This window comes from Zonotrichia leucophrys, chromosome 7 (assembly GCF_028769735.1).
Source record: "Zonotrichia leucophrys gambelii isolate GWCS_2022_RI chromosome 7, RI_Zleu_2.0, whole genome shotgun sequence".
Lineage (NCBI taxonomy): Eukaryota > Metazoa > Chordata > Aves > Passeriformes > Passerellidae > Zonotrichia > Zonotrichia leucophrys.
Window position 1 is genome coordinate 12,341,492 of NC_088177.1, and position 24,470 is coordinate 12,365,961.

The 24,470-nt window shown below is 43.4% G+C and overlaps 1 protein-coding gene across 12 annotated transcripts in view; it reads right to left on the reverse strand.

Annotated features, from left to right (window-relative positions):
- UNC80 (unc-80 homolog, NALCN channel complex subunit) overlaps positions 1-24,470 on the reverse strand; it is a 122,682-nt gene that overhangs the window by 44,173 nt on the left and 54,039 nt on the right. For 7 of the 12 annotated variants that reach the window (XM_064718786.1, XM_064718785.1, XM_064718790.1 and 4 more), the window contains exons 26-41: positions 23,281-23,446; positions 19,700-19,903; positions 18,075-18,175; positions 15,246-15,443; positions 13,067-13,174; positions 12,236-12,374; positions 8,458-8,639; positions 7,959-8,090; positions 7,257-7,443; positions 5,222-5,353; positions 4,607-4,750; positions 3,179-3,279; positions 2,808-2,894; positions 1,866-2,049; positions 1,178-1,272; positions 217-306 (exon numbers count right to left, since the gene is read on the reverse strand). In XM_064718786.1, the coding sequence (XP_064574856.1) occupies positions 217-306; positions 1,178-1,272; positions 1,866-2,049; positions 2,808-2,894; positions 3,179-3,279; positions 4,607-4,750; positions 5,222-5,353; positions 7,257-7,443; positions 7,959-8,090; positions 8,458-8,639; positions 12,236-12,374; positions 13,067-13,174; positions 15,246-15,443; positions 18,075-18,175; positions 19,700-19,903; positions 23,281-23,446 (2,250 nt within the window). The remainder of the gene's footprint in view (positions 1-216; positions 307-1,177; positions 1,273-1,865; positions 2,050-2,807; positions 2,895-3,178; positions 3,280-4,606; positions 4,751-5,221; positions 5,354-7,256; positions 7,444-7,958; positions 8,091-8,457; positions 8,640-12,235; positions 12,375-13,066; positions 13,175-15,245; positions 15,444-18,074; positions 18,176-19,699; positions 19,904-23,280; positions 23,447-24,470) is intronic. The other 5 variants (XM_064718796.1, XM_064718794.1, XM_064718793.1 and 2 more) reach the window with 2 other exon arrangements.

Consider the following 24,470-nt stretch of genomic DNA (forward strand, 5'->3'; position numbering starts at 1 on the left):
ACAGAAGAGAAATCTGATCTGTTCTAACAAAACTAGACATTCTTGTTTTCTGCCTCTCCCTCTTCTCTCAAATTCCAATCTTTTACCACACACAGCTAAAGATGTGATGCTCACAGGACAGAACTCTATTTATAGGCTGTTTTTTCTCCTTTAGATAACCCTGACGTTTAAAAAGAAGCAAGATGAAAAGTCACACGGATGTGATCTTTGCCTCACCTTGTTGTAATGAATGAGATTCCAACGCTTATCCATTAAAAAATAATGAGAAGACTGAGTTTCAGGTATGTTAAAAAACTCCAAACACTCCTGAAAAGAAAGAAATCAAAACATCCTGTTACTTTTTAGTTGTTTTGTACAAATACCACACCACCCAAAAGAAGAATATCCATCTAATAATTTATAAAGGTACAAACATGCACGCCTCAATCAGACTGGCACACTGTTGTGGCTTTAATTATTTATTTCCTTTTTAAATCATGAAGTACCTGAGTATGTTTGTGACAATCAAAGCATGCTGACCTCACAATCCTGAAGACTGGTGTTACTTATTTTGATATCACACCTATTTGTCTGACTGGATGAGCCATATTGGCCTGGGTTTTTATCAAGATTTAGTGATAGGTGGTATGCAGAGGCACTGAAGTTCTGACCCTTCAAAACACTGAGATGTGATTCCCAGTAAAATTTAACACAGTCAGACAAACTGAAGGCTTCTACCAATCTGTTTCCCATGTGGCTCAATAAAAACTACTCAGAAAATTTTTGGCAGAAAGTGACCGCATAGCTCCTGAAAACCAAAATATTGTTGTGGCTACTAAGCCATCATTTTCACTCTGATCTTGATCAATTTCTCATCTCTAGTGCTGATTAACCCAAACATTTAAATGATTTGTATATTTATCAAAAATATACAGCAAATACTCAGCAAGCTGCAGTGTCTCCAAATGTAGTTGCATTTGTGAGGTTTGGGATTTCTGTGAGTTCAGAGCATTTCTATCACCCTTAAATGTAGGATCCTGTTTATTGCAACCAAGCTCCCCTCCCAGGCAGACAGACATCCCTGTGAGCAGAATTTCCTTCCCTGACCCTGGGACAGGATGATCAGGCAGAATGGATTGCTGGCATGCAGGTATGGCAGGTAAATTTAAGTTTGTCCAGCTCAAACACTGACTCCTACCTTCAGCAGAGCCTCAAACTGTGTGTCCTCATGGACTGGTAACTGCGTTGGGATGTCACACTCATTCTGTCCATGCACAACGAGGGTTTTTGTGCCTGGAGGAAGAAAACTTGTTGCATTCTCCCTGGTTTCTTTAATTAACTCAATTTTAGGAGCCTGCCCATGGAGGAAGAGTGGTACTTGAAATTCATTCCTGGACAGGCAGACTAAGCCAGTTCTGTCTAGAACCATTAAGCAGTGTTAACATATTCTCCCACTTCCACAGTTTAATGAGAAATTGAGCTGTTCCTAAAAGGAGCTGATTTTAGCAGCAGCTGCCAGCCCTGAGGAAGAAACATGCAAAAGGTCAAACCTGTTTATCAGCAAGATGTCTCAAGCCTGAATGATAGAGTTTTACAATGATGCCTCTCCAGCCCTTCACAGCCCAACTGGCACAAAGCTCTGGGCTGAAATACTGTTCCAATTCACTTTCTGTCTGCTTCTTTTAGAGCTCCTAAAGTGATTTGCTTAATCTCAAGGAATCAGCAGTAGAATTTACTGACTGAATACTCAACTGAAGGAAAATTGCCTTAAAATATGCAGCCATTTGTAACAGGTTTTTTCTGATCCAGTCCTGATGTATCTTACTTTTGGTCAAGTGGGCCATAAACTTTCAAGTGAAGTAAATTTAAAGACTTATTTCGTATACCTGGCATTGAGGCAGTCACCAGCAGCTTCACTTCACACTGTTCCTTCTTCATGGTCTGTTTGAGATCCTTGAAGAAGAGTCCTTCAACATAACCCACCACTTCCCAAAGGAAGGTGAGAGTGGCAGAAATGGCATCCATGCCCCATTCACATGGAGTCCGTACAAAATACATGATCAATCCTACCTGCAGGGAATGAGAAAGAGGAATATCAGGTTGTACACACTCTTGTAACTGTGCAGAGCATTGAGCACAGAATATTCTGTAACACAGAATAACAGTATTGTTCTACCTTTCTTCATTCAGAGGGATAAACTCATTAAACTTTCCTCCTGAAGTTTTATACGTATTAAAGAACAATCTGACTGTAATATTCTTCCTTTTTTTCTAGAGATCATGAGAATTGGGGGAAAAAGTACTCTTGCCTTAAGCACCACTGCAGATGAGGAGAAGGGAGAATATCTGCAGTTAAAGATTTCATATTTGTGCTCTGAAGTGCTGCCATGTAGACAACTCACAAACTACAGAAGGCTCCCTGGAGAAGCATATATCTTATCTGCTTCACCTCCTAACTACATTTGTCCACAGTCTTGAAAGACTTGCTATATCTGCTCCAAGAGGACTCTCTATCAGCAAAGCACTTTCTGAACCCAAATTAAGTAAAATAATTAAAAGTTTTTGGTGCTGGGACCCTTCTAGTTGTCTTCAACTCATTGGCCAAGGTTCAGTTCAGAAATCCATGACAGGCTGCTTAGGGATTTAATGAAAACAGAAAGGTTCCTTTTCCTCTCCCAGAAGGCCAGAAAGGCTGGTGGAAGCCTGGTGGCTTGCACGCACAAGCAGGAGCAAGTATGAGCTATATAAGAAAAACTGAGTGTATTTATTGCACACATGAAGGCAGAGCAGAGGTTCTGGGCTGCACAGTGGGCCCACAAGCTACTCACCAAGTAGTTAAAGAGGATATGAGATGTCTGGGCAGGAAAGTCTCCAATGTTCAACAAAAGCTTCCTCAGCATATACATCAGCTCATCCTGGAAGAAAAGCAAAAGATTTTTTCTTCCCATCATGCCTATGCCATGTTCCCTAAACAGCTGCTCAAAGCTTGGCTGGGAGCAAAAGCTTTGCTTAGAGCTGATAAATCAGCTGTGTCCTGTTTGCATCAGGGGACAAAGACTGAGGCCAAATGATGGCATGCTGCATTATAACAGCAAGTGTTCTCTCTGCAGTGGTGTCCCTGGAGTGCTCCCCAGCCCTGAGGAGCTGTGTCCCTGTCCCTGGGGAGGGGCAGCTGTGTCCCTGTCCCTGGGGAGGGTACCTGGCGATTGCTGATGGTGAGCTTCTCCAGGAAGTGCCGCAGAACTGTAGAGGGGTCCTCAATCAAGCAGTTCCACAGGACCTGCTGGGCAACAGCACTGACTGGGAGAGGGAAAGAAAACCAGGTCAGAACTGTCTCTTGGAAGAGCCATGAGCTGCTGTACTTAAAAACCTCCCTAGTCCTCTTCCTTACTCTGCCGTATTTTATACTGAACACCCAAGACACCATTTGATGCACTGGAATTCCTGGTAACCAGTGTAGTGATCCCAGAAATAATAATCACAGGTCAAATATTTGAACCTTCCCTAACCACTGGGGATATGACATGAAGCACTTCACAACTGTTAAGGAATGATAAAGAAATAATTGATTGGATTCATAACTCAAGATGGAAAAAACCCCCAGCAACTGAGAGAAATAAATTCATGTACTTGTTTTGTTCATGCAAATAAGTTCAATTTCATGGTGATTCATAGAATGATTTGATCTGGTGTTGGTGAACAGTATTAGATAGTCAGAGGGGAATTGTGTTGATGATCAACTCCTTTAAGTGCAATTACTTGCAATTCTCTGAAGGTCAACAACAACACAGAATTATTCATTATTTTGTTTTCAGTACTCAGCTCCTGATCACAAAATCACACATACATTGCTTAGAGGGCTGGCTACATACAGCTAAAACTGAATACAAAATGTAACAGGAAGTTAAATCCACAACCAGCTGACATGATGAGTGAGAGATGAATGAAGCAGAACAGCCGACCAAGCCCACCAGGTATTACCACTTTCAATAAACAAATACAAGGAAATGTACTATAAATTTACAAAGACATCATAGACCATGACCAAAATGTTCAGGCTGTGCATAGGTGCATAGGAACACAAAAATATGAGTAGGAATAGATCTCCAGAGGTCTCCAGTCCAAGCCCTGCTTGGAGCAGGGCTGTCATGTACACTGGGTATATTAACCACAGCTATGACTAGCCAGGGTTTGATAACCCCTGTGCATGGAGAATCAACAGAAATTATGCACTTGGTGATTAACTTCCTTCATAATTTCTAAACTGAACTTCCCAAGTTGTAAACTCTAAGTCAGCGTTCTTCTAACTCTCTGTTTCCTTTGAATCACAGCAAACAAGCCCAGCTCCTACAGTTCCTCCTCAAAGAACACTTGTGTTAGGCCTCTTACCATCCTTGTATCCCCTCACTAGATTTTTTTCAGCTTCTCAATATTTCTTTTGAATTAGGGGCTTTTTTAGGGTCCTGAAAGGGCAAAATCTCCTCAATCTCAAATACAGATTATGCAGAAAATAAAAAGGAAAAACCCTACAAAGACACATTTCTACTGCAAATCTACATTCAACATTTTGAAACTGGTTCTGCCATCCTTAAGCAACAATCCCTTGAAGTTTAATGGAGGTCAATACCAGCTACTCCATCCTCCCGGACTTCTCCATCTTCCATCAGGTGGACAATGGGGAGCACTGCAGCACAGATGCAGGCTGGAAACACAGCCTGGGGTGGCTGGGGCACGTGGTGGTTTGGGGTGTGCTCCGTTGTGTGCTCTTCATCTGGAGCAGTGAGAGGAAGAGGAGTCAGGGAATACACTGTGCTACTATCCAGACAAACATTTATGTTAGTGCCTGTACACGCAGAACAAAGATCAGAACACCGTTCACTGTGCAAGCATGACAGGTTTGCTGCCATCTCCAACTAGAAATGGAGCCTCCAGCCAATTTCTTGATCAAGAATTTTCACTGTAAATATGCAATTTTTCAACTTACATTTCTTTTCTTGTAGGCAACCCAGTTCTTTTTGCTAAAATCTCTTTTTTTCAGCTAGAGTGCTCTCTGTAGCACTACTCTCCAAGTAGAGGAGGCAGCAGGGGTGAATAAAATAATGAAGGGCAGTAACTTATTATAAAGGAGCTCAAGCTTGGGAATATATTTGGCAAAAGGGAACACCAGAGCTTTATGGCTCAACAGGAAAGGCTTCCAGTGAATGAATCCTAGGAGGGAGTGCTGCAAAGTGAAGTCACCCACCTTCTGCACTGACTGCTGAGCGCACCGACCACACGGAGCCGCGGCGGAAGGAATAATTCCTGTGGGAGGTGCTGGACGTGCAGGACGGGCTCACAGACAGGCGGCGGGAGGCCAGGTTGGCAACTTCTTCTACTGACAAACAGAACAGGGAATGTCAATCCACACACAGCCAGCAGGCTCCAAGGAAGCTTTTGAAGGGCAGCAATTGCAGCCCAATCAGAACGCTGAAAAGTCAAGCCAGGTAATTGTGTAGAATACACAATTTAAAAGCTGTAAAGATCAGTCATATATAGGTTATTTGCTCATGCTTTGGGAAACAGCAGAACATTGGTGCATAAGAGTGTTCACATTCTGGTGCATCACATTTTAACAGAGAAAACCCTGAAAAATCCCTGGAAAAAGCCCTGGAAAAAATCCAATAAACCCCAGAAAAAAACTCTGGAAAAATCCTGGAAAAACCTCTGGGAAAAAAACAGGAAAAAAATTCCTGGGAAAACCCTTGGGAAAACCCTGGAATAACCCCAGGGAAACCTCTGGAAAATCCCTGGAAAAAACCCTATAAACCCCAGAAAAAAACTCTGGAAAAATCCTGGGAAAACCTCTGGAAAAATCCTAGGAAAACCTCTGGAAGAACACAGGAAAAACCTCTGGAAAAATCCCTTCAAAAAAAAACGGGAAAACCCCTGGTAAAAGTCCCGGAAAAAACACTGGAAAATCCGCTGGAAAAACCCCTGGAATAACCCCTGGAAAAAAACCTGGAGAAAAATCCTGGGAAAAACACTGGGAAAAACCCTGGGAAAACTCCTGGAAGAAAACCCCAGGAAAAGTCCTGGAAAAATAAAACAGGAAAACCACCGCAAAAATCCTGGGGAAACCCTGGGAAAACCTCTGGAAAAACCCTTGGAAAAAAACCTATGAACCCTGAAAAAAAAACTCTGGAAAAATCCTGGAAAACCTCTGGAAAAATCCTGGGAAAACCTCTGGAAGAACACAGGAAAAATCCCTAGAAAAGCCCCTGGAAAAACCTCTGTACACTTCTTTTCATCAACTCCCTGTTAACCATCATGTTTGCTGGTGCTCAGTTTTTCTGAAGAACTAGGATTTCTGCTCACAGATTTCCCAGTGCATGCTTAGATCTCATCTACTCTCTACTCACCTAATGGCACACACCTTGGAATGCCTTTAAGGAAGTTTTTGTGCTCTGTTAGCCTGGGCCAGTAAAACTCCTCACCCACAGACTAAGCTTATTGTCACTCATGTCATGCAATTTTGGCAGAATCCAAGTTTGGCACTGAGCTTGATCTGGTCACCTGGGCTCCCCCAATATTCACCACAAAGGTAGAAAACCCCAGAGGCAATTCAGTATATCCTAAGTTTCTTAGGACAGATGCAGCTAAAGAGCAATTCCTCCCACACTATAATTACTAAAGAGTTGAAGTTAGGAAAGATGGATTTTATTCCTACTGTTGCATATTCTCTTGTGTTACATCCTGCAATAAATTGGGAGCTTTGAGATGTTAAATGCTGGCAAGTTCCACTGAAGTTGGGGCAGGTGGGGTCAGTGTCTTTATCACCCAGTAAGAACTCAATATATCCAAGGTTTTGTCCCTTTTTTGGTACTAATTTTCAAATACACTTTTTCTCAATGACTTGGACTCGTCAACAAATGGACGTTGTTGGGACCTTCCTAACACTAAAACTCAGTTTTCCTGGACATCACTGCCCTAAGCAGTGCTCTAGAATTTTCAAATACACTTTTTCTCAATGACTTGGACTCGTCAACAAATGGATGTTGTTGGGACCTTCCTAACACTAAAAATAAATTTTCCTGGACATCATTGCCCTAAGCAGTGCTCTAGAATTTTCAAACACACATTTTCTCAATGACTTGGACTCTTCAACAACTGGATGTGGTTGAGACCTTCCCTAACACTAAAAATCAATTTTCCTGGACATGGCTGCCCTATGCAGAGCTCTGCGTTTGTGGGAAATGCTCTCAGGGTGCTGGAATGCAGTTCCTGGTCCCAGAGCACACCTTCCTCTTCCTGCTCAGAGCTTGGTGTACAGGATGGCTCGTAGCAGGCCTCCTGAGTGATGGGGATGGCAGTGATGAGGCTGGCTTCCCTGCCCAGGCGCTTCTTCTCTTCCTCCTGCTGCAGGTTCTTCAGGATATGCTCCGCTCGCTGGTGGGAACGGGAAACAGCTCGGGCAGAAAAGGACTTCTGTTGGGAGCAAAAGAGAAGAAACACAGCCTGAAGCTGTTAGGTAAGGTGCACACAGATTTTCTGACAAAGGCTTGGTCTCAGTGACATTCAGCAGCTCAGTTTCTAAATATAAATCAGATTGGTGCCAGCTGAACAGAGATTCACCAGGAGAATTAGTGGAAATAAACCTACAATAAGATTTGGTGCAAACTCCTCCCAGGAGACACCAAAGGATCCAGTGCAGACTAAATTGTCTCTCAGGCAGTTTTAGTGAAAAAACCTTCTCTTGGAGAGAGAACAGCTGTGAGCTCCTAAGATCTAAGTCAGTGCCTCTCACAGGGATATGAGGTGCAGTGCAGTACCTCAGTGAACAAACACAAAAGCTTGATGCCCATGTAGAAAATTCGGTGTCCTACACTGACTATACTAGATTTTTTCCCAACAATCTCAGAGTTAATCCACATCTTTTGGCTTAATTTACCCCACACCTCAACAGAGAGGAATCAGTGCCTACTCTCAGGATGTCTGCTTACCGACTGATCTTCATTGATAGGGTCCTGCACACTCCCACTGCACTGAGGGACCCAGGGAGGGTCAAACATTGGCACAGATGGCATCCCCAGCACAGGAGAAGGCAGAGTGAAGTTTATGCTTGGAGGAGGAATCTAAACAAAACCATGAAAGACATTTTGTTACAGCCAACTATTATTGTCAGTATTGTAAATCAAACATGAACACAACTACCCAAGACATGAATTAACTCTACCAATTTTTCCCACATCTGTATCTCACTGCACTGTAGCACCATGTATGACACTCATCTTCTCTCATATTTCCTGACCTGAGCCCCCATTTTATTCTCCCCATTTTATACAGGACTTCTCCATATCACCTCCCCCACTAGTGAGACTTATACAATCATTTTTTTCCCTAAACAGAGTTTCAGGAAATTTCATGGCAGTCTGTCACTAAACATCTATCCCATAAGGCGAGCTGTAAATACCATCATTAAGCTTCATGTGTCTTAGCTACCTTGAAGATCTGCTGTGCTCCCTCTTCCATCCTTGGCCACACTTGATATCTGAACCTCCAGAGTGTGTGAAATTTAAGGATGGCATTCAGTCTTTGCACTGTTTCTGGGTGATGGAATTCGGACATCAGCATGTCAGAAACAGCCTCTGGCACTTTGACAGCACACAGCAGGAACATGGCAGCTGCAGGGAGAGAACAGCTGATCACCTGTGTTTCTCAATCATATATTTATTTTGCAAAGAAAATCTGCAGGTGTAAAAATCCACACCAAAAGAAACCCCACAAATAGGATCACCAATGTACCAGGCCTAGAGAAAACTGTGCTACTTTATGAAACCAAGCATGTGTGATTCTACGTTTTGGAGGCACACAGCATTACAGTTGAAGCTTGTAAATTCTTCTGGAAAATCTGCTTTTTAAAATAGAGTACCCCTTTCATCTTCTCAGCCGTGACTTGTTCAAAATAAGAACATCTCTTGAAGTAAAGGGACTAATTGAGTTTGGCTTTCAAAGGTTCCACTTACAAGTGATTTCTGTGCTGATGAAAAGGCTGATTTAACAGAAACTCTGCCTTTAGCAGAAGCTCTGCAACAGGAGACAGAGCCCCAGTAGAAGTCACCTGGATATTTTCATGCATAAAACCAGTTTTTATTTCAGTGGGCTCCATGCAATGATCCCACTCTGTCTCCAAGAGAAAACAGAGCGAGACAAAGGACCAAGCAAAGCAGCGTGATGGCAGCTGAGGCAGGACACTGCCCCTACCACAGAAAAGTTTATCTGGCCTTTCCACCATCTGGTGCACAGCTCTGGACATCCTCCCCTCCTCCACGAAGAACTGAGGTGACTCAGGCCAGACAAAGCTCAAGCAGTGAGTTATCCCTGGTGCCACAAGTGAAACTCCAAATAAACAACTGAGTGTAAAACCAGGTGGGAGGAAATAAGCTACAAATTCCTGAGAGACAGCTTTACAATCTATAAAAGCTACACTAAATTCTACAGAGACAGAAGTCTCCTGCACACTCCCTGAAATGTACAGGGGATATTCTCCATCTTCTCCTGCAAGGTCAGATGTGACTCCACAGATACTTTCCCTGGGAATTGAGAGGAAAGATTCCATGTGTACCCCATCACCAGTACATTGGATTTTAAGCTGTACTGTTTCTTTGCTAGCTGTAATATAGGTACCTCTATTGTGCACTGTGTGTTCTCTACTAGTAGCTCTTTTTGTTTTATTCCTGTGTAGCAAATAGTCTGTTTAAAAGCTTACGTATGTTAATTTTGTGTCTATTAAATAAATAGTTTATTCTATAATGAACCAAATCAGCCATTATTAAAGAACTTGAGAGTGAGAGTGGGTTTTGGGGTGCAGGCCACCCCAACAAAGCTACTGCCTGCTGCCAGAGGCCTGGGCAAAAGGCAGGGACTTATCTAAGCTCCCATCTCTATTTGGAATAGTTGCTTCAATGGATCATATTTGAATATAAAGAGACATTAATGAAAGTACAGACTGATGGAGGCCAGTGAATGCAGATGGTGTCTGAGGGGCACTGCAGGAGGCAGAAGCAGAGGGATTCCTGTCGCTGAGGGAGCTCAGTGGTGTCAGAGAATCCACAGCTTCCTTGGCCAGCAGCTCCCTGCTGAGCACTGAAGATGATTTCTCTAGATTTGGTGGCTGCTCCTCCACAGTAGCAAGAAGACATTTGCCAATGTTTCCTTCAATGCTTATTCAGCAGGTGCCAGGCCCCAGAGCAGTGTTTGTGGGAGGACAGGACAACAAGGCTACTCTCTGGCTGCCTGGGCTCCTGGAGCCACTCAAAATCTGTGGGGACCTTCAGAGAGTTCCTTCTGCTCTCCCATCTCCTCAGACTATAACAAGTCCTAGTAGGACACATGTAAAAGGGTGAGTTCATTCTGAGGCAACCAAGAAGAGAAACAGAGCCTTGGGAGAGGTCAGCAGATGGTGCTGCAGCACATGAACAAGGCATTCTTTTTACCCACCTTCTGTTTTTTTCTTTTTATCCAGTTTCTGTAGAGCAGCACTGGCTTTGACCTCAATGAATGCAATTTATGTTTGGGCTGTATTCACCTGCTACTAAAAAAAGCTACTAAAATCCCTCAAATGGATTTTAATCCTCCCTTCAGGAAAGGGAGAAGAAGGAAGATGTATTTCAGAGGCTGCTTTGGAGCAGCAGCCAGATAGCACTCCTCATCCCATTCCCTGTAGCCCATGCAGATTTTTTATTTGAATCACAGAATCATTAAGGTTGAAAAGGACCTCTAAGATCATATAGTTTAAAAAGTATCCAAAGTTATTCTTTTAGAAAGGGACTTGAAGCAGAGAAAGGAGTACTGCATCAGGCAGATTATTTCTTCATCTGAATCCATTAAATAAATATCCTCTATATCATATAGGCCCCTCATTCTTCCTGCTGTCCTAACAGCATCTGTTACACATAAATATCTCACTTCAGGGACCAAAACTGTGCATTTAAATGCTGTGTTCTAGGTAATTGTACATCGTGCTTTACAGTAGCATTAATACTTCGAATTGCTAAGGAAATGCTTCTTCTGACACATCCTGTTTATTTTTTCATAGCTGGTCATTAGGTCGGTCATCTTTTGGCCAAGGGATAAACTCTGAACCTAGATAATTTCCATGGGAGAAGATCCAAGCTCAAAGCAGAAAAATTCTTATTACTACTTTGCAACAACATATATGATTGTAATAAATTTCATGCCAGGTGCAAAATTTCAAAGTACTACTTTCACAGGTATATGATGTCCTAATCATCTGTCTTAAAGATGCCTCTCAACTGTGTGTTATCAGCAATCATCTGTGTACTTTAAAACTAAGTGGAAATGAAAAACTTTAGATATTTAGTACAATAACAGTACTTAATGAGCAATGCTGCTGTCTCCAAGCAACATGGGAATTTTCCATACAGCCTGGCAAGAGCTATGACAGTTTCACTCTCATTCCCTGTGTCACTTTTGGTATGAGCTCTCAACTGGTACTGATACCTCAGGTTTTAGCTTTTATATTTTTCAGATTCTGTGCTGCTTTAGTGTGTGAGCTTCATATTAGGGGATGGTGAGCTTTCCTCACAGAGCAGGGAGACAAAACAATTCCTTCTCTAGCTGGAGAACAAGGACAAATGATCCAAATCACAGGCCCAACAGAATAAACAATATGGGCTGAAAAGAGAAAAACAAGCAGGATGGGACTTCATGGGCTGGAGCTGTAATTAGACAACTCCAATATGCAAATGGACCAGAACTTATAAAAGTGAGAGACCCTGTGACCAGTTGTCCATTTTGTGACCATTTGGGTTCATCTTGGGTGTAGCCCTGGCTGGGCTCTTGTGCTGCCCAAGGTGGATCCATTGAGACCTCCTAATAAATCCCTACTTTATTCTTTATTTCCATCTAGCCTCTGTTCCAGGTCAGCCTTCTCAAGGCATCAGTACTAACATTTCCATGAGGCAACACACAGAATGCTTCAGTAGACTCTGGACAGGATGAATCACTGTGTTTCCTCTGCCTACAAACCCAATTGAACACAAAAACTAATTCTGACATTCTCCAAACACCCACCACATGCAGGGCCTCAGAGAGAGTGCCCTCCTCATCCCTCTGAGCACCTCTTTTCCACAGAGCACACAAAGGTCTACGAAAACCAAGAAACGCGTGGTGCCATTCAAATTTCCCCGCTAGAAAACTGCCAAGTGCTGTGAGCTGTGCAGCCACAGCAGCCACCCTGAGTGTGTGGCTGTCTCACCTGCTGCCCCAGCCATGTGCTCGTCCACGCTGAGCAGGAGCTCCCAGGCTGCTGGCTGGATGTCCCCGTACATCTCCTCGGTGAGGATGGGCGCTGCCTTGATCAGCAGCGACAGAGGGGCAGGGGACAGGCTCATCACCTGCAACAAACCAAGCCAGGCCTCAGGGCTGAGCAAACCATCCACAGGGGAGAACACACTCAGGGATTTTACCCTGGTTTTGGTCTGCAAATTACCCACCAATAACTTCTAAGTTCAACCATTTCAGAAAATGCTCCATAGAAGGGACGTGGCCTTCAGCTTATACTGAAAGGGCAGTGTTTCCAAGCTAGAGTTTTTTGCTTGTCCCTCACATCACCAAAACACCAAAAAAGAGGACAGAAGGAAAGCCAACCTCTCCCAAAGTGGTGCACAACCAGCAACACAGGTCCATTAAACTCTTACTAAGAACAGGCTGTTGCTTCTTCAGGAACTTTGAACAAGTAAGAAGAAAGAAAACAAATACTGTAAACTGACAGGCTGCAGTTAAACATACCTGCGAATTCTTTGGTTTTTTTGTATCCTCAGCTCTGGTGCATAAGGCACTATGGAAAGCCAGAGATGCAGACTGTGATTTAATGGTAAATATTTAAAGGATTCTTTGACCGTCTTTCCTTAGGAGGTTTAAATGTAGCATTACTCAGATTGGGAAAAGATGTAGGGCTGAACTGATTGATATTCAGGAACAGTTCTTCACATGGGCTTGGAGATCCATATTTATTTTCCCTCTTGTTGCATTTTAACCTGGCACCTATCTATCTGCCTCCCTAACTAGCATATGGCCTGATCAGTACCTGGTTCCTGATGTATTTTAGCATTCCAGAGTCCTTCTTCCCTTCCAAGTTGATATCAATCACTCTCTTTTTAAGAGAAGGAGTTCTCAAGCATGACTTGTCTGAGCACTGGAAGGAAATAAAAACAAAGTGGAGTTCACTTTTATATTTCTCAAAATGTGGAAAAGGAGATTATGTACAAGAGGAATTTCCATATACTAGAAACCCTCTGGTAGCAGAGCTGTAGCACAAAGCCTTCTTCTTTGCTAGAATCAGTGGGACAACACATTTAATCCAATTTTCTTCTATTTTTAACAATGCTTTTCCCAATAAAATCTTAAGGCAGAAGTCAGTAAACCAAATGAACAATTTGAATGTTCTCTGTGTAATCTTCACTGGTGGTACACCCATGATAAATAGGTTAGGGGTAAAAAGTCTACAGCTTCTCTCTAAAAAATTACCAATGGAAGTGTTCAGTGTACAGAATGATTCTTCCCATGGAATCATAGACTTAGTGATGTGGGAAAAGACCTCTAAAATCAAACCAGTAATCTAATGCTGCCAAGTCCACCACTAAATCATGTCCCCAAGTGCCACTTCCTTGTTTTTGTTTAAGTCCTCCAGGGATGGTGACTCCACTGCCTCACTGGGCAGCCTGTGCCAGGGCTGGACAAACCAATCAGAGAATAATTTTTTTTGCTAATATTCGATCTAAACCTTCCCTGGTGCAACTGAAATGGCCCTGAGCCATTTCCCTCAGTCTTGTCCCTAGTTTCCTTGGAGCAAAGCTCAACATCCACCTGGCTGCACCCTCCTGTCAGAGAGTTTTGGAGACTGAGAAAGTCCCCTTGAGCCTCCTTTTCTCCAGGCTGAGCTCCCCCAACTCCCTCAGCTACTCCTGGTGCCCCAGCCCCTTCCTCCTCTCCATTCCCTTCTCTGGACACACTTCCATGTCCTTCTGGGACTATGAAAAAAGCAAAGATTGTCAATTGCTCTCTGGAAGAGAGGTCTGTGCAAACACCCTGCACGTGTCTGTAGGAGACCTCACTGCCTCTCAAATTCTTTTTTCCTGCTGTTTCTTAAATGCTTTGATGGTTTGATGTACGATGAAATGCATATCTCCGTCTTGCAATTCAAAGCTAGAGATGAAACAAGCCAAAGAAATGCACATTTCTTTTGCTGCCTTTCATGAAACATACCAGCTACTCATCTCTTGCCTGCCTTCTGCAGAGGAAATGGCTGTGTCTCTTTCTAAACAACTCGTGCTTTTCTGTGCTAGAGGAAAAATGTGGGGTTTACAGTTTTCAGGAAAGCAGAAACATTAGCTTCTGATTCACCTGCTCTGTGCTTTATTCCATGACAACATCCCTCCATTTTCTAACTTGACAGGAAACAATCTCCTGGTTGGTGAAAAAAGCATAATTAATTTTTCCCCTTCATATGCCACTGCCAGCCTCTTTAGCCAGCTGAAAGCCTCATGACGGTTTCATGAATGCTTTTTTTATTCAGTGTTACTGCCAAGCAGTTGAATGGCTCTGCCATTACAATTATTCAGGATAACTGTAGTCTGCCTGCTGTGGTTTAACTGGGGACACAATTCAGTTGGTGTCTGGGTGGGCACTTTCCTGAAAGCAGAAATGTATTTCCACTAAAGTTAAAAGTACGCTCTTACATATAAAAAGGCACAAAGTTGTCTGAATATCCTGCTGAAAGGGTCATTAAAAGGAGACAAACATTAAAAACCAATGCATACAATTCTTGGAACAGCTGAGAGCTCAGACCTAAAAGAAAGAAACTATATAAGATTTTACAAGAATTTCAAGAGTGATTATTACCAACAGACAAGAAAAAACATGAACAAAGAGAGACAGAATCCACAGGGTAGAAAGTAGAGGCCACAAAACAGCATTAAAATTGAAGTCAGGTTGTAAGCTTTTGAAATGACCTTATCAGCAACTAAGATTCATCCCAGAGAATTACATATAGAGATGACATTCCTTACATAATGCTGAATGATTTAATTCAACATTAATGACTTAATTCAGCATTCAGGGTTTTTTTTTACAGCAAAGCCAAGCTTAGGAAAACCTGTATCCATGTTGTCATGAAAGAGATGTATGAGTACATCACGCAGTTTGCAAAGGCAATCATGACGTGTCTGGACAAACCCTAAAACATTCTGCTTTTTCCTTTTACTCACTTCCTTCTGCTTTTTGCCTCTTGCCACGTTGTTCAGGGTGCTGTTTTCCCTCAGGGAGTCCACCGTGTCCCCATAGAGCAGTTTGATGGCGCGGACAAGGCGCGCGCAGGAGCGGCTGTGGTGCAGGTAGCAGTGGGGGTGACAGTAGTCAATGTGTGTGCAGATGAAACTTTGCTGGTTGCACAACAGGATCATGACCTGGAAATTAAAGCATAAACAGTTACCTACACAAAATGGAGCTGCACAGGCAGGGATTGGGACAGGCAAGCCAGCTTTTTCTCAGCCTAGATAGGGAGGTGTGAAGCTCAACACAGCCTTCATACTGACAAGAGGCTTCCAAACTAGCTGGGCATGGCTAAAGAAACATTAGTGCCAACAAAGAGAAGGAACAGAGCTGCTATAGATGTGTATATTTGGCTGGTGGCAAGGTTAAGGGGGAGGAAAACAGCACCCTCTCAGTTTGTATCACCACTCTGATATGAGAGCTTGGACTGGAAACCATCAACTGTCCAATTGTTAATAAAGCTGCAAACCCACCATGCTTGGGGTTAGTCTCCTTCAAGGGGTGCAGAGGGAAATATCTCAGGATGCTCTCAGGTAGAAATAAGCTGTGTCAGTTGCTCTGCATGTCATTGGGCAGACCCATCCAGCCCAGCTCTATGGGAGCTGGCTCAGTTGCTATTTCTACTAGTGTTGCCATATGGCAGCAAGGAGTAGTAAAACTTACCTAGAAATCAGGTAAATATTTTGGAATTTAGCTATTCTGAGCCCTGCTTTGCTGCAGAAACACTGGTATTAGTCTCTAAGCTACTTAATTAAAGATAGCCCTGGCAAGTCTCCACTTCAGTGACCATTCTCTGGTGTAACTCAGACGGTTTCCTGCCAGAGGAGCAAAGCTCAGCCCAGCATTTCTTTGTACATTTTTCTTCACATTACACACAAACCCAGCCTCTTATTAGCACTGAGGAAAACACACAGGCATCTCCAAGCCATTCACACTGCAGGTCTTAAGAGGCCTTCATGAATCTTTATGTTCCCCCCACAATCCAGTGCAGAATTACCCAGAACTACCAGAAGGAAGCTATCCCAGTTTTCCATCCACTGTGTCTATGTGTGCAGCTGCAGTCTGATGGCTCTCTCTCCAGGCTGCCACATCCTTCTCAACCTTAAAATACTGAAACTTCTAAAAATGACAGGAGCTTAATCTAAAACAAATCTATGTAATGTTTGTGGGATTCCTGTGTTTGCCTCCTTGTTCTGGCCTCCTATCATTTTGGGGTCAATCAAGAATAACTCAATATTTTTATCAATGTGCAAATTGTACAGCAGCACTGTAGAGCTTCTACCAGCCTCTGGTCCACTGTTATAAATTGCTGTAATTTAGAGTAGTGAGGACACCAGGCTCCCTAAAGGACATGTAAAGGAAATGTTGATGCCTTCATAGCAGCAACTGGAGCCAGTGATCCTTTGGAGTTGTTTGCTTGGGGCAACTAAGTAAAGCAAGCTTTTGTTTGCTTGTAGTTTTAGTGACCATCTACCCGCTCCTCCTTTCTAACAAATGGGAAAAAAAAACATTGTCATGTAATATTGGTATTTGTGTGTCATTAACTGTACCAGGTGATTTTTCAAATTTTCCTTTCTCCTATGCAAGGTTATCTCATGTAAAGTGATACAAACATCTCAAGTTTCTTTCAGAATTCATGAGTTCATGCAGCCTCCCACACTGAGCAAGGACACCATGATGTGTCTTAAGCTTCTAACTAGGGAAATTCCCTTATCCACTAGTAATGCAGCATCTAATACAAACACATATGTCCAACACACTCACTTTAGCACACTGGAATTTCCAAATGAGGTGTAACCATTACCAAGAGCATTGGAGTACTAAAGAAAGCAGGGTAGTCCAGGGATTGAGGTACTAGATTGGAAAACATGGCATTCAAGTTCCCTGCCCTGACAGCCTCATCTGAAAAAGAAAACTATCAAAAACTTTTTCTGACATCAAACTATTAGATTAAGCCTGTTTTTGCCCACACTCCATAGGAATGGGGCAGCTCTGTGAAATACCTAGGGAAAAAAATGAAGACATCAAGTCAGTATTGAAAAATGAAGATATCAAGTCAGAGATCAAGCTGTCATTCCCAAAGACAACTCAGAAGTCAAAGACTGTGCTCACACAGGACCATCAATCATGGCACAGCAATGCAGACTTGCTCAATTGACTTCTGGCAAGTCTAAATCACAGAGATTTAAGTCTAGGGCACAGAGATTGCCCAGAGGGATGCCTTAGACCCTGCATGGCCAAACCATATCTGCACTGTTGTACCCCTGTCTGCTGCTGGACAGGGTGAAAACTACACAACTACCTCATATCCTGGAGATCTGGTACATCACCTCAGGACTTGTCTGTATTTGGAATTAGCCCCTGTTCAACAAGGCTTTGTTGGCTTACACGAGCAGCTTCTAAAATGCCACTTCCCAGAAGCCCAGCTCACACTGTAGCCCATTCTGTTGCTCTCCCTTGAAACAAACACTACTGGTCATGCTGGAGATAAGGTACTGAGCTAATTTATTTTTCAGCTGAGGCAGCATGGCTGTCCCTGCACACCTAGGGAGAAAACAAATCAAATATATGAACTAGAGAGAAGGAGGTTTAATTCCATTTCAGAAATGGCAAACACACAATCCCCAAAGGTCGCAGCTTACTTACACCTGAGATCCTTTATGCTATATGGGAAAAGCACAAACTGTGATCTGTTTTTTGCCAGACAAAGGTGTTTTTAGTTGAAAATGCCATCCCTGGGAGCACTGCTGGCAGCTTGTACTTACGTGCAGCCAGGACATGTTCCGGTGATAGTTCTCCTCCATGCCCGTGCTGCTCAGTACCTCGGGTTCGATGCTGGGCTCGCTCGCGCTCCAAGGGCTCCCTTCTTCAAAAGAAAAATACCCAAAAGGTTGTTGTTTTTACTGCTCCCTGTGTGCTTTAAGACTAGGGACAGCACTTGTAAGCCAGGCCAGCCTTGTGGGAACAGATGAGAGTACACAGAATATGTCACACTGGAAAGTCTGCATCGGGACATCCCTCCCCAGTCCTCTCCTGGCTTGACACTTACAAGAACTATTTGGACTTGACCCATGGGCCATCTTGTCAGTAGTAAACATCTGTCCCTCCATTTTTATTTGTTTTTCTTTAATGGATAATCCAAAACCGGCATAAACAAGTTCTTTGCACCATTCAGATGCTGCAAATGGTTGGTTTAGTGATCTGCATTGACTGGGCTCTGTGGTTAAAAAAGTCAGCAAAAATCCAACCAGAAGTGGCACCCAACTGGAAATGCCAACAGGAAAATCCCTGCTAATTGCCCATAGAAACTGCTAATGCCATGGGGATGAAAGGGGAAAAAAATCCTGATTCTAGAACACTAGAACACTTCAGACCTCAGCCAAGGGAGAGATTTCCCTGAGAATTTCACTGACCCCTGTGTTTCCCCTAACCACTTGACACCCTATGGGCCTCCTATAAAACTAATACTAATGATATTAGGACTTGGCTGGAAATTACTTTCAGTTTACCCTTTTTCTCTTCTTTAAGTGAACTGTGACTCATCAAAGTTTACAGAATTGACAATCCCACTCTCCGTGTTCTCCTACTGAAGCATCTTTTGGGCAACATAAAAATGACCATTAAACTTGGGAGGTTATTCCAGCTCTAAATGTATCCACAGCTTTTGGTTAACACCAATCGTGAAGGGAAGCCCTTTAATTCAACTGTGATGGAGATTTCACAAAGTAGGATGCACATCTTGTTCCCATAAGATAAATTTACAGACATCCATCTTTTAAATACTAAAGAAAGCACCTGTAAACCACAAAAATAAATCTATATGCCAGTATGTAGAAATATAGTGTGCAGCATGTGAATGTTAATGCTCTGCATATATGAATACATGTTTTACATGTCACCAGACATGCTTATGACATCATATCTGACACAGAATATGAAGTACATGCCTAAATATATATGTGTTTATATATAAATATATACACACATATAGCCAATCTGTTGCTATGGACAATAAAATATCATATATACATATCAGCTCATGTATTCATGATATCCTGTGATTTAGGGGCGTGTGTGTATGTGCAGATACACAGGTGCATGTGCTCCCCTACAGACGGCAAGCGTTCAGCTGGCAGGCCAGCATTCTAAGAGCTCATGCTTTAACACAGTTCTGAGCTGACAAGCTGTGCATGGAGCTGACACTGCACCCAGGATTTGTACCGTGCTCCTCCCAGGCCCTGGCCCAGGCAGCCCCTGAAGAGAGCTCTAGGTTGTTCCTAGCCTGCAGAGGTGGGGATCTCTCTCATCGTTTCTAGCTCTGCTGGGATCACATCAAGAGTTTTTATCCTTCCTGCTGTCCCCTCCCTTTCCGCCCACTCATCTAAGTTACCTATATCAGTGACAGTGTCCCTGCTGTGGGACAGCTGCAGCTCCTCATTCTCAGACTCTGAGTCCTGCCGTGATAACTTGGTGCTCTTTAGGCTGCCGGCCCGGCGAATGCTGGAAAGGGAACCCCCCTTCTTCACCCGGAAACTGCGGGTTCCTTTAATCTGGAGCAAGCGGGAGCCTCCTATCCTGATCTTCCTGCTGGGAACTGTATTGAAAGAATAAAAGAGGACTTTTTTCCCCTTAATTTTTCCCCATTTAAAAAAGAAAGAGATGCTGGCCCTCCCACCCTCCCAGCCCTTTGCTGCCAGCCTGTATTTGCAGCGTCTTCTGCCAGGGAATCGGAGTGGGGTCAGAGGCTCCCTCCAAAGCCAACGCCAATGCAGCTCGATCAATCGGGGAGTAAAGATGCTTCACAAAAGTGTGGTCAACACCTCAAATCCTGGAGATCTGGTACATCACCTCAGGCCTTGTCTGTATTTGGAATTAGCCCTTGTTCAACCACCAGCAAGTGGAGTCATCTGCACTAACAGAAACCCAAAGCGTGGACAAGAAAATCCTACAATTCACACCAAACTGAATCAATTCCTGCCAGGAAGCAGGGTCTGCCCAATGGATGTGAATTGTAGTTTTCTTTGCCAGTCCTCAGAGTTTCCATTAGTGCAGCATCACCTCTTGCTATGGATAGCTGGCTGAATCCCAAGCATGAACAAGGCACCTTGGACAAACCTATTTTCCCATGGGCCTGGGCTCTGTAAACCTCCCTGAGCTCTGCAGTAGGATCAATGATTTATTTATACAAGAGGGGAGTCTGCTCCATGAGGCTAGCACTCAAGGCTTCTCTGAAGTGAGGTTTGCATAAATCCGTGTCTCTGCATGTTACTCTTCATCATTAGAATGCTTTAGAGGAAACAGAAGCACGTAGATCTTCTCCTTCAGACAAATCAGCAGCTTTCAGGCATTAACAACATCCAGTGACACTCTGCATTTTTGATGAGCACAGACATGGAATGGTTCAATGTTTAAAGCACCAACTGTTTGCACTTTCATTCTCCTCCTAGTTCAAAGGCAGTACATGGCAGTATGTCAGTCCAAATGTTGCAACACTCAGTCATTTTACTGCAGGTCTAACCAGGCAAGGCCACGTGTGATCAATTACCTTTGGTGTGTGGTTGGGAACCAACAGCACAGAGCTTTTTGGATACTATGGGTAAGCAAAAGATTTAAATGGAACTGTATTTTGGTTTCAGGATAAAGCAAACACACCTTCACTCCTGAGATTGCCCCCAGCTCCTCCAGAATGGAATTCCCACTCCCATTTCCAGTGGCTAGCATCCTGGTCAAAGGCAGCTGGATATTTTGGGAGCTACCCCTCAGTCCTCACAAATCAGTTGGCAAACCACTGCTGGGTGACCCAAGAATCTCCCTCCAAGTGCCCATGCTAAGTTCCTCAGCAATCGCTTCTGCTTGAACAATGTTCCCATCAGCTCCACGAATCCCAGACTGCTTCAGCACATGTAACTGCATTTCATGAGCTCTGCAAAATCCCGTTTTGGCACCCAAAGAGTACTTGTGATCATCTGAGAGCCTGCATCTACCTGGCTGTGGTGTCTGCATTTCAGACCTACCTGGAGCAGATTCTATACAGTAAACCCGTGGCTTTGGGGGAGCTGCTAAGCCATGCCTGGGGGGAGCAATGAGAGCAAAGTTTTCAACACTCCAGAAAAATGAAGGGGAAACAGATTAGCACTCATCAAAGAGTTTGAGATAAAGAAACCCCTCACTGCAGGCAAGCAAAACTTAGTTACATTCACACAACAACGTTTTCTTATCTAGGAAAGTGTAGATTATGAAAGATGCCTCTGCAGTGTTTGGCCCAGGTGGATTCCCAGAAGAATATGCTGTGGCCAAAGAGAAGAACATAATTATTGTAATTTTAAAATATAACATTACCTTGCATTTATTAAGCTTCTAAAATACTGGAATTACATTTTTGCTAAAGTATATTTGGATTCAACCTTCCTACCACAGTCACTTTCTCCACATCTAAAATCATTAAAGAGGCAGCTTTAGTAAAGGAAAACAGCTTAGGGAAAAGGGGAAATGGAAAGAAAACTCAAATAAAACCGCAGAAAAATGTAGTTTAACGGGGAAAAGGGTGCAGAAAGTCAATACTATCTTTGCAAAAATCCATTATGCCTGTAGCACAGTAACATGCAAAGGAAAAGCTAAGTCAGCATTGTCTCTAAGATAAAGAGGATAGTTAGAGACTTTCTACCAGCAATTTCCAGCAGGACTGCCTGCTTGAAGGTATCCTCAAAAAAAACCAACCCCAACCCCAACCTAAACTTCTTCTCATCTAAACAGACAGAGACATCTTATCCCACACATCTTAAGACTAACAGACAGACCATAAGGCTGTGTGTTTTTCTGGGCTGCCAATATACCAAGAGTAGACAAAATGAGGTTGAGCATCAATTTATCCAGCTCACCTTTCCTAGGTGGGTCTGCACAGAAGTAACTGGCCCACCAGACACTCAGGTTTGGGGAAAGTTTTACACCACACAAGTCTTGGAAGCATTTCTAATATTTTCTCCAGTAATTGTGGCAAGGTCACAGCTGAAGACAACATAAACTTTATCCAAAGCCGGCAGAAGTCAATAAAAGCTCCTCCAATTCATTAATAGACATTACAGTTCTGAGAGGAAAACCAGCCACAGACCTCATTCTCGTGAAACAATCATTAAACATTTAACCTTTTCAAGCAGTCATCAAAATTATCACTCAAATCCCTGCACCTGTAAATTACTACTACAAGACAGAATGTAAAATGTTCTAGGAAACCTGTTAGAGGGTGACCTAGAGACATCTGGCAGTTTAGTCTCTAATTGCAAATACACACACAATGACTATATTGTATTGCAACACTTGTACCATCAGATAGAATGTGAGTCTTGCATGAGATGGCTCAAAAATGGAAACGATCTGCTGCTCTCAGCAAACACAGTGAGCTTGAAGTCTGCTTGTACACTATAGAGGATGTTGGTAACATCAATCTGCTAGCCATCAAAAGCCACACAGTGGATTTTTCATGTGGTAGCAAAGAATTCAAGAGGCCAATCACACTAATTTGTTGTGATGCCATGACTTCCAAACCCGTAGAGATTTTCCACGGAAAAATACCAATCTTCCCCTCTATCTGTGATTTCCCCAAAGTAAAAAACTGTGATCATTAAAAAACAAACACCACTTTTGATCTTTATTTTTACAGTGAATCAAATAGTGATGCTTCTTTTCTCAGCATCTCACTAAGAGGCAGTTTCAAACAAGGCTTGCTCCTTTTTTAGCAATTGTGCAAAGCTTTCGATCGATTTCAGTCATAGCACAGTTTTATAAAATTTAACATCTTTGCTTCTCACATTCATTATATTGAACCCTGAAGGCCAAAAGCGTCTCAGAAATGGTTTAAAGCCACGTGACTCCATGGCTGCCTGCTTTTTAACACAGTCTATGCAAATGAAAACACAAAATCAAGCGCCACTTCACAAGCCCTGAGAGTACAAAAGCCTTATTGTTCTGACAAACCTTTTTTCTCCTCGAAGCCAGCCTCAGATTTGAGGGTGTGGCTGCTGCTGTGCAGGGAATCCTTTGAATCTTCATTTTCATCCAGAACCCCAGCAAAGCTGATCTTTCTCTCATACCTGTGTCGGTCCATCTCGGGATCCAGCCGCAGCCTGCAGCTCTCCAGGTCCTGCAGCAGAATGGAGACCAGACACATGTGCCAGCAGTGTGAGCTCCCACTGCAACCAGAGAAGCTTCACAGGACTCACTGAGTCACTGGGTTGGAAGAGACCTTCAAGAACATCGAGTCCAACCCAGCCCCAACACCTCAGCTAAACCCTGGCACCCAGTGCCACATCCAGGCTTTGTTAAACACATCCAGGGATGGTGACTCCACCACCACCCCAGGCAGGCCATTCAAGAATTTTTTCACTCTTTCTGTGAAAAACCTTTTCCTGATATCCAACCTACATTTCCCTTGGTGCAGCTTAAAGCTGCGTCTGCTTGTTCTGCCTGTTGCTGCCTGGAGAAAGAGCCCAACCCCACCTGAGCACAGCCACCTTTCAGGGAGCTGTAGAGACTGATAAGGTCACCTCTCTGTCTCCTTTTCTCCAGCCTCAACACCCCCAGCTCTTCAGGAAGAACTGCTTCAGATGGGGTTTATTTCAATCACATCTAAGCCAACTGCTCTTTGGCCTTGCAGCAGTCTGAGCCACCTGCCAGGATGGAAGAGTTACCAACCACAGAATTATTGGGATTGGAAGGGACCTCTGGAGATCACCTGGTCCAACCCCCCTGTCAAGCTGGGGTCACTCAGAGCAGGTGACACAAGAATACATCCAGGTGGGTTTGGAATGGCTCCAGCTGTGAGCAAAATGAGCTTGCATCTGCTCCGTGATCAGTCCAGAGCTTTGGGTGAAACTTCAGTCAGGACCCACACACAGGAGCTCACTCAGCCCACAGCCTTGGCAAGTCTGCCTGCTCTATTGGTAGTTATCTAGCTCACCAAAACTAGTTCAGTGGCAAATGTTTCAGTTCTTCAAGGCCTCCAAGGCTGTGCTCCTACCTATGGAACAGGTCTGCCTACAAACACCAGTGGAAGTGAGATCTGCTCTACTGAAACTCCAGCTATATGAATCATTACATTATGTACCTGATCTTCTTGGAAAGGAAGCATCACTCCAAAAATACAGAATTAATATTTTAATCTAGAT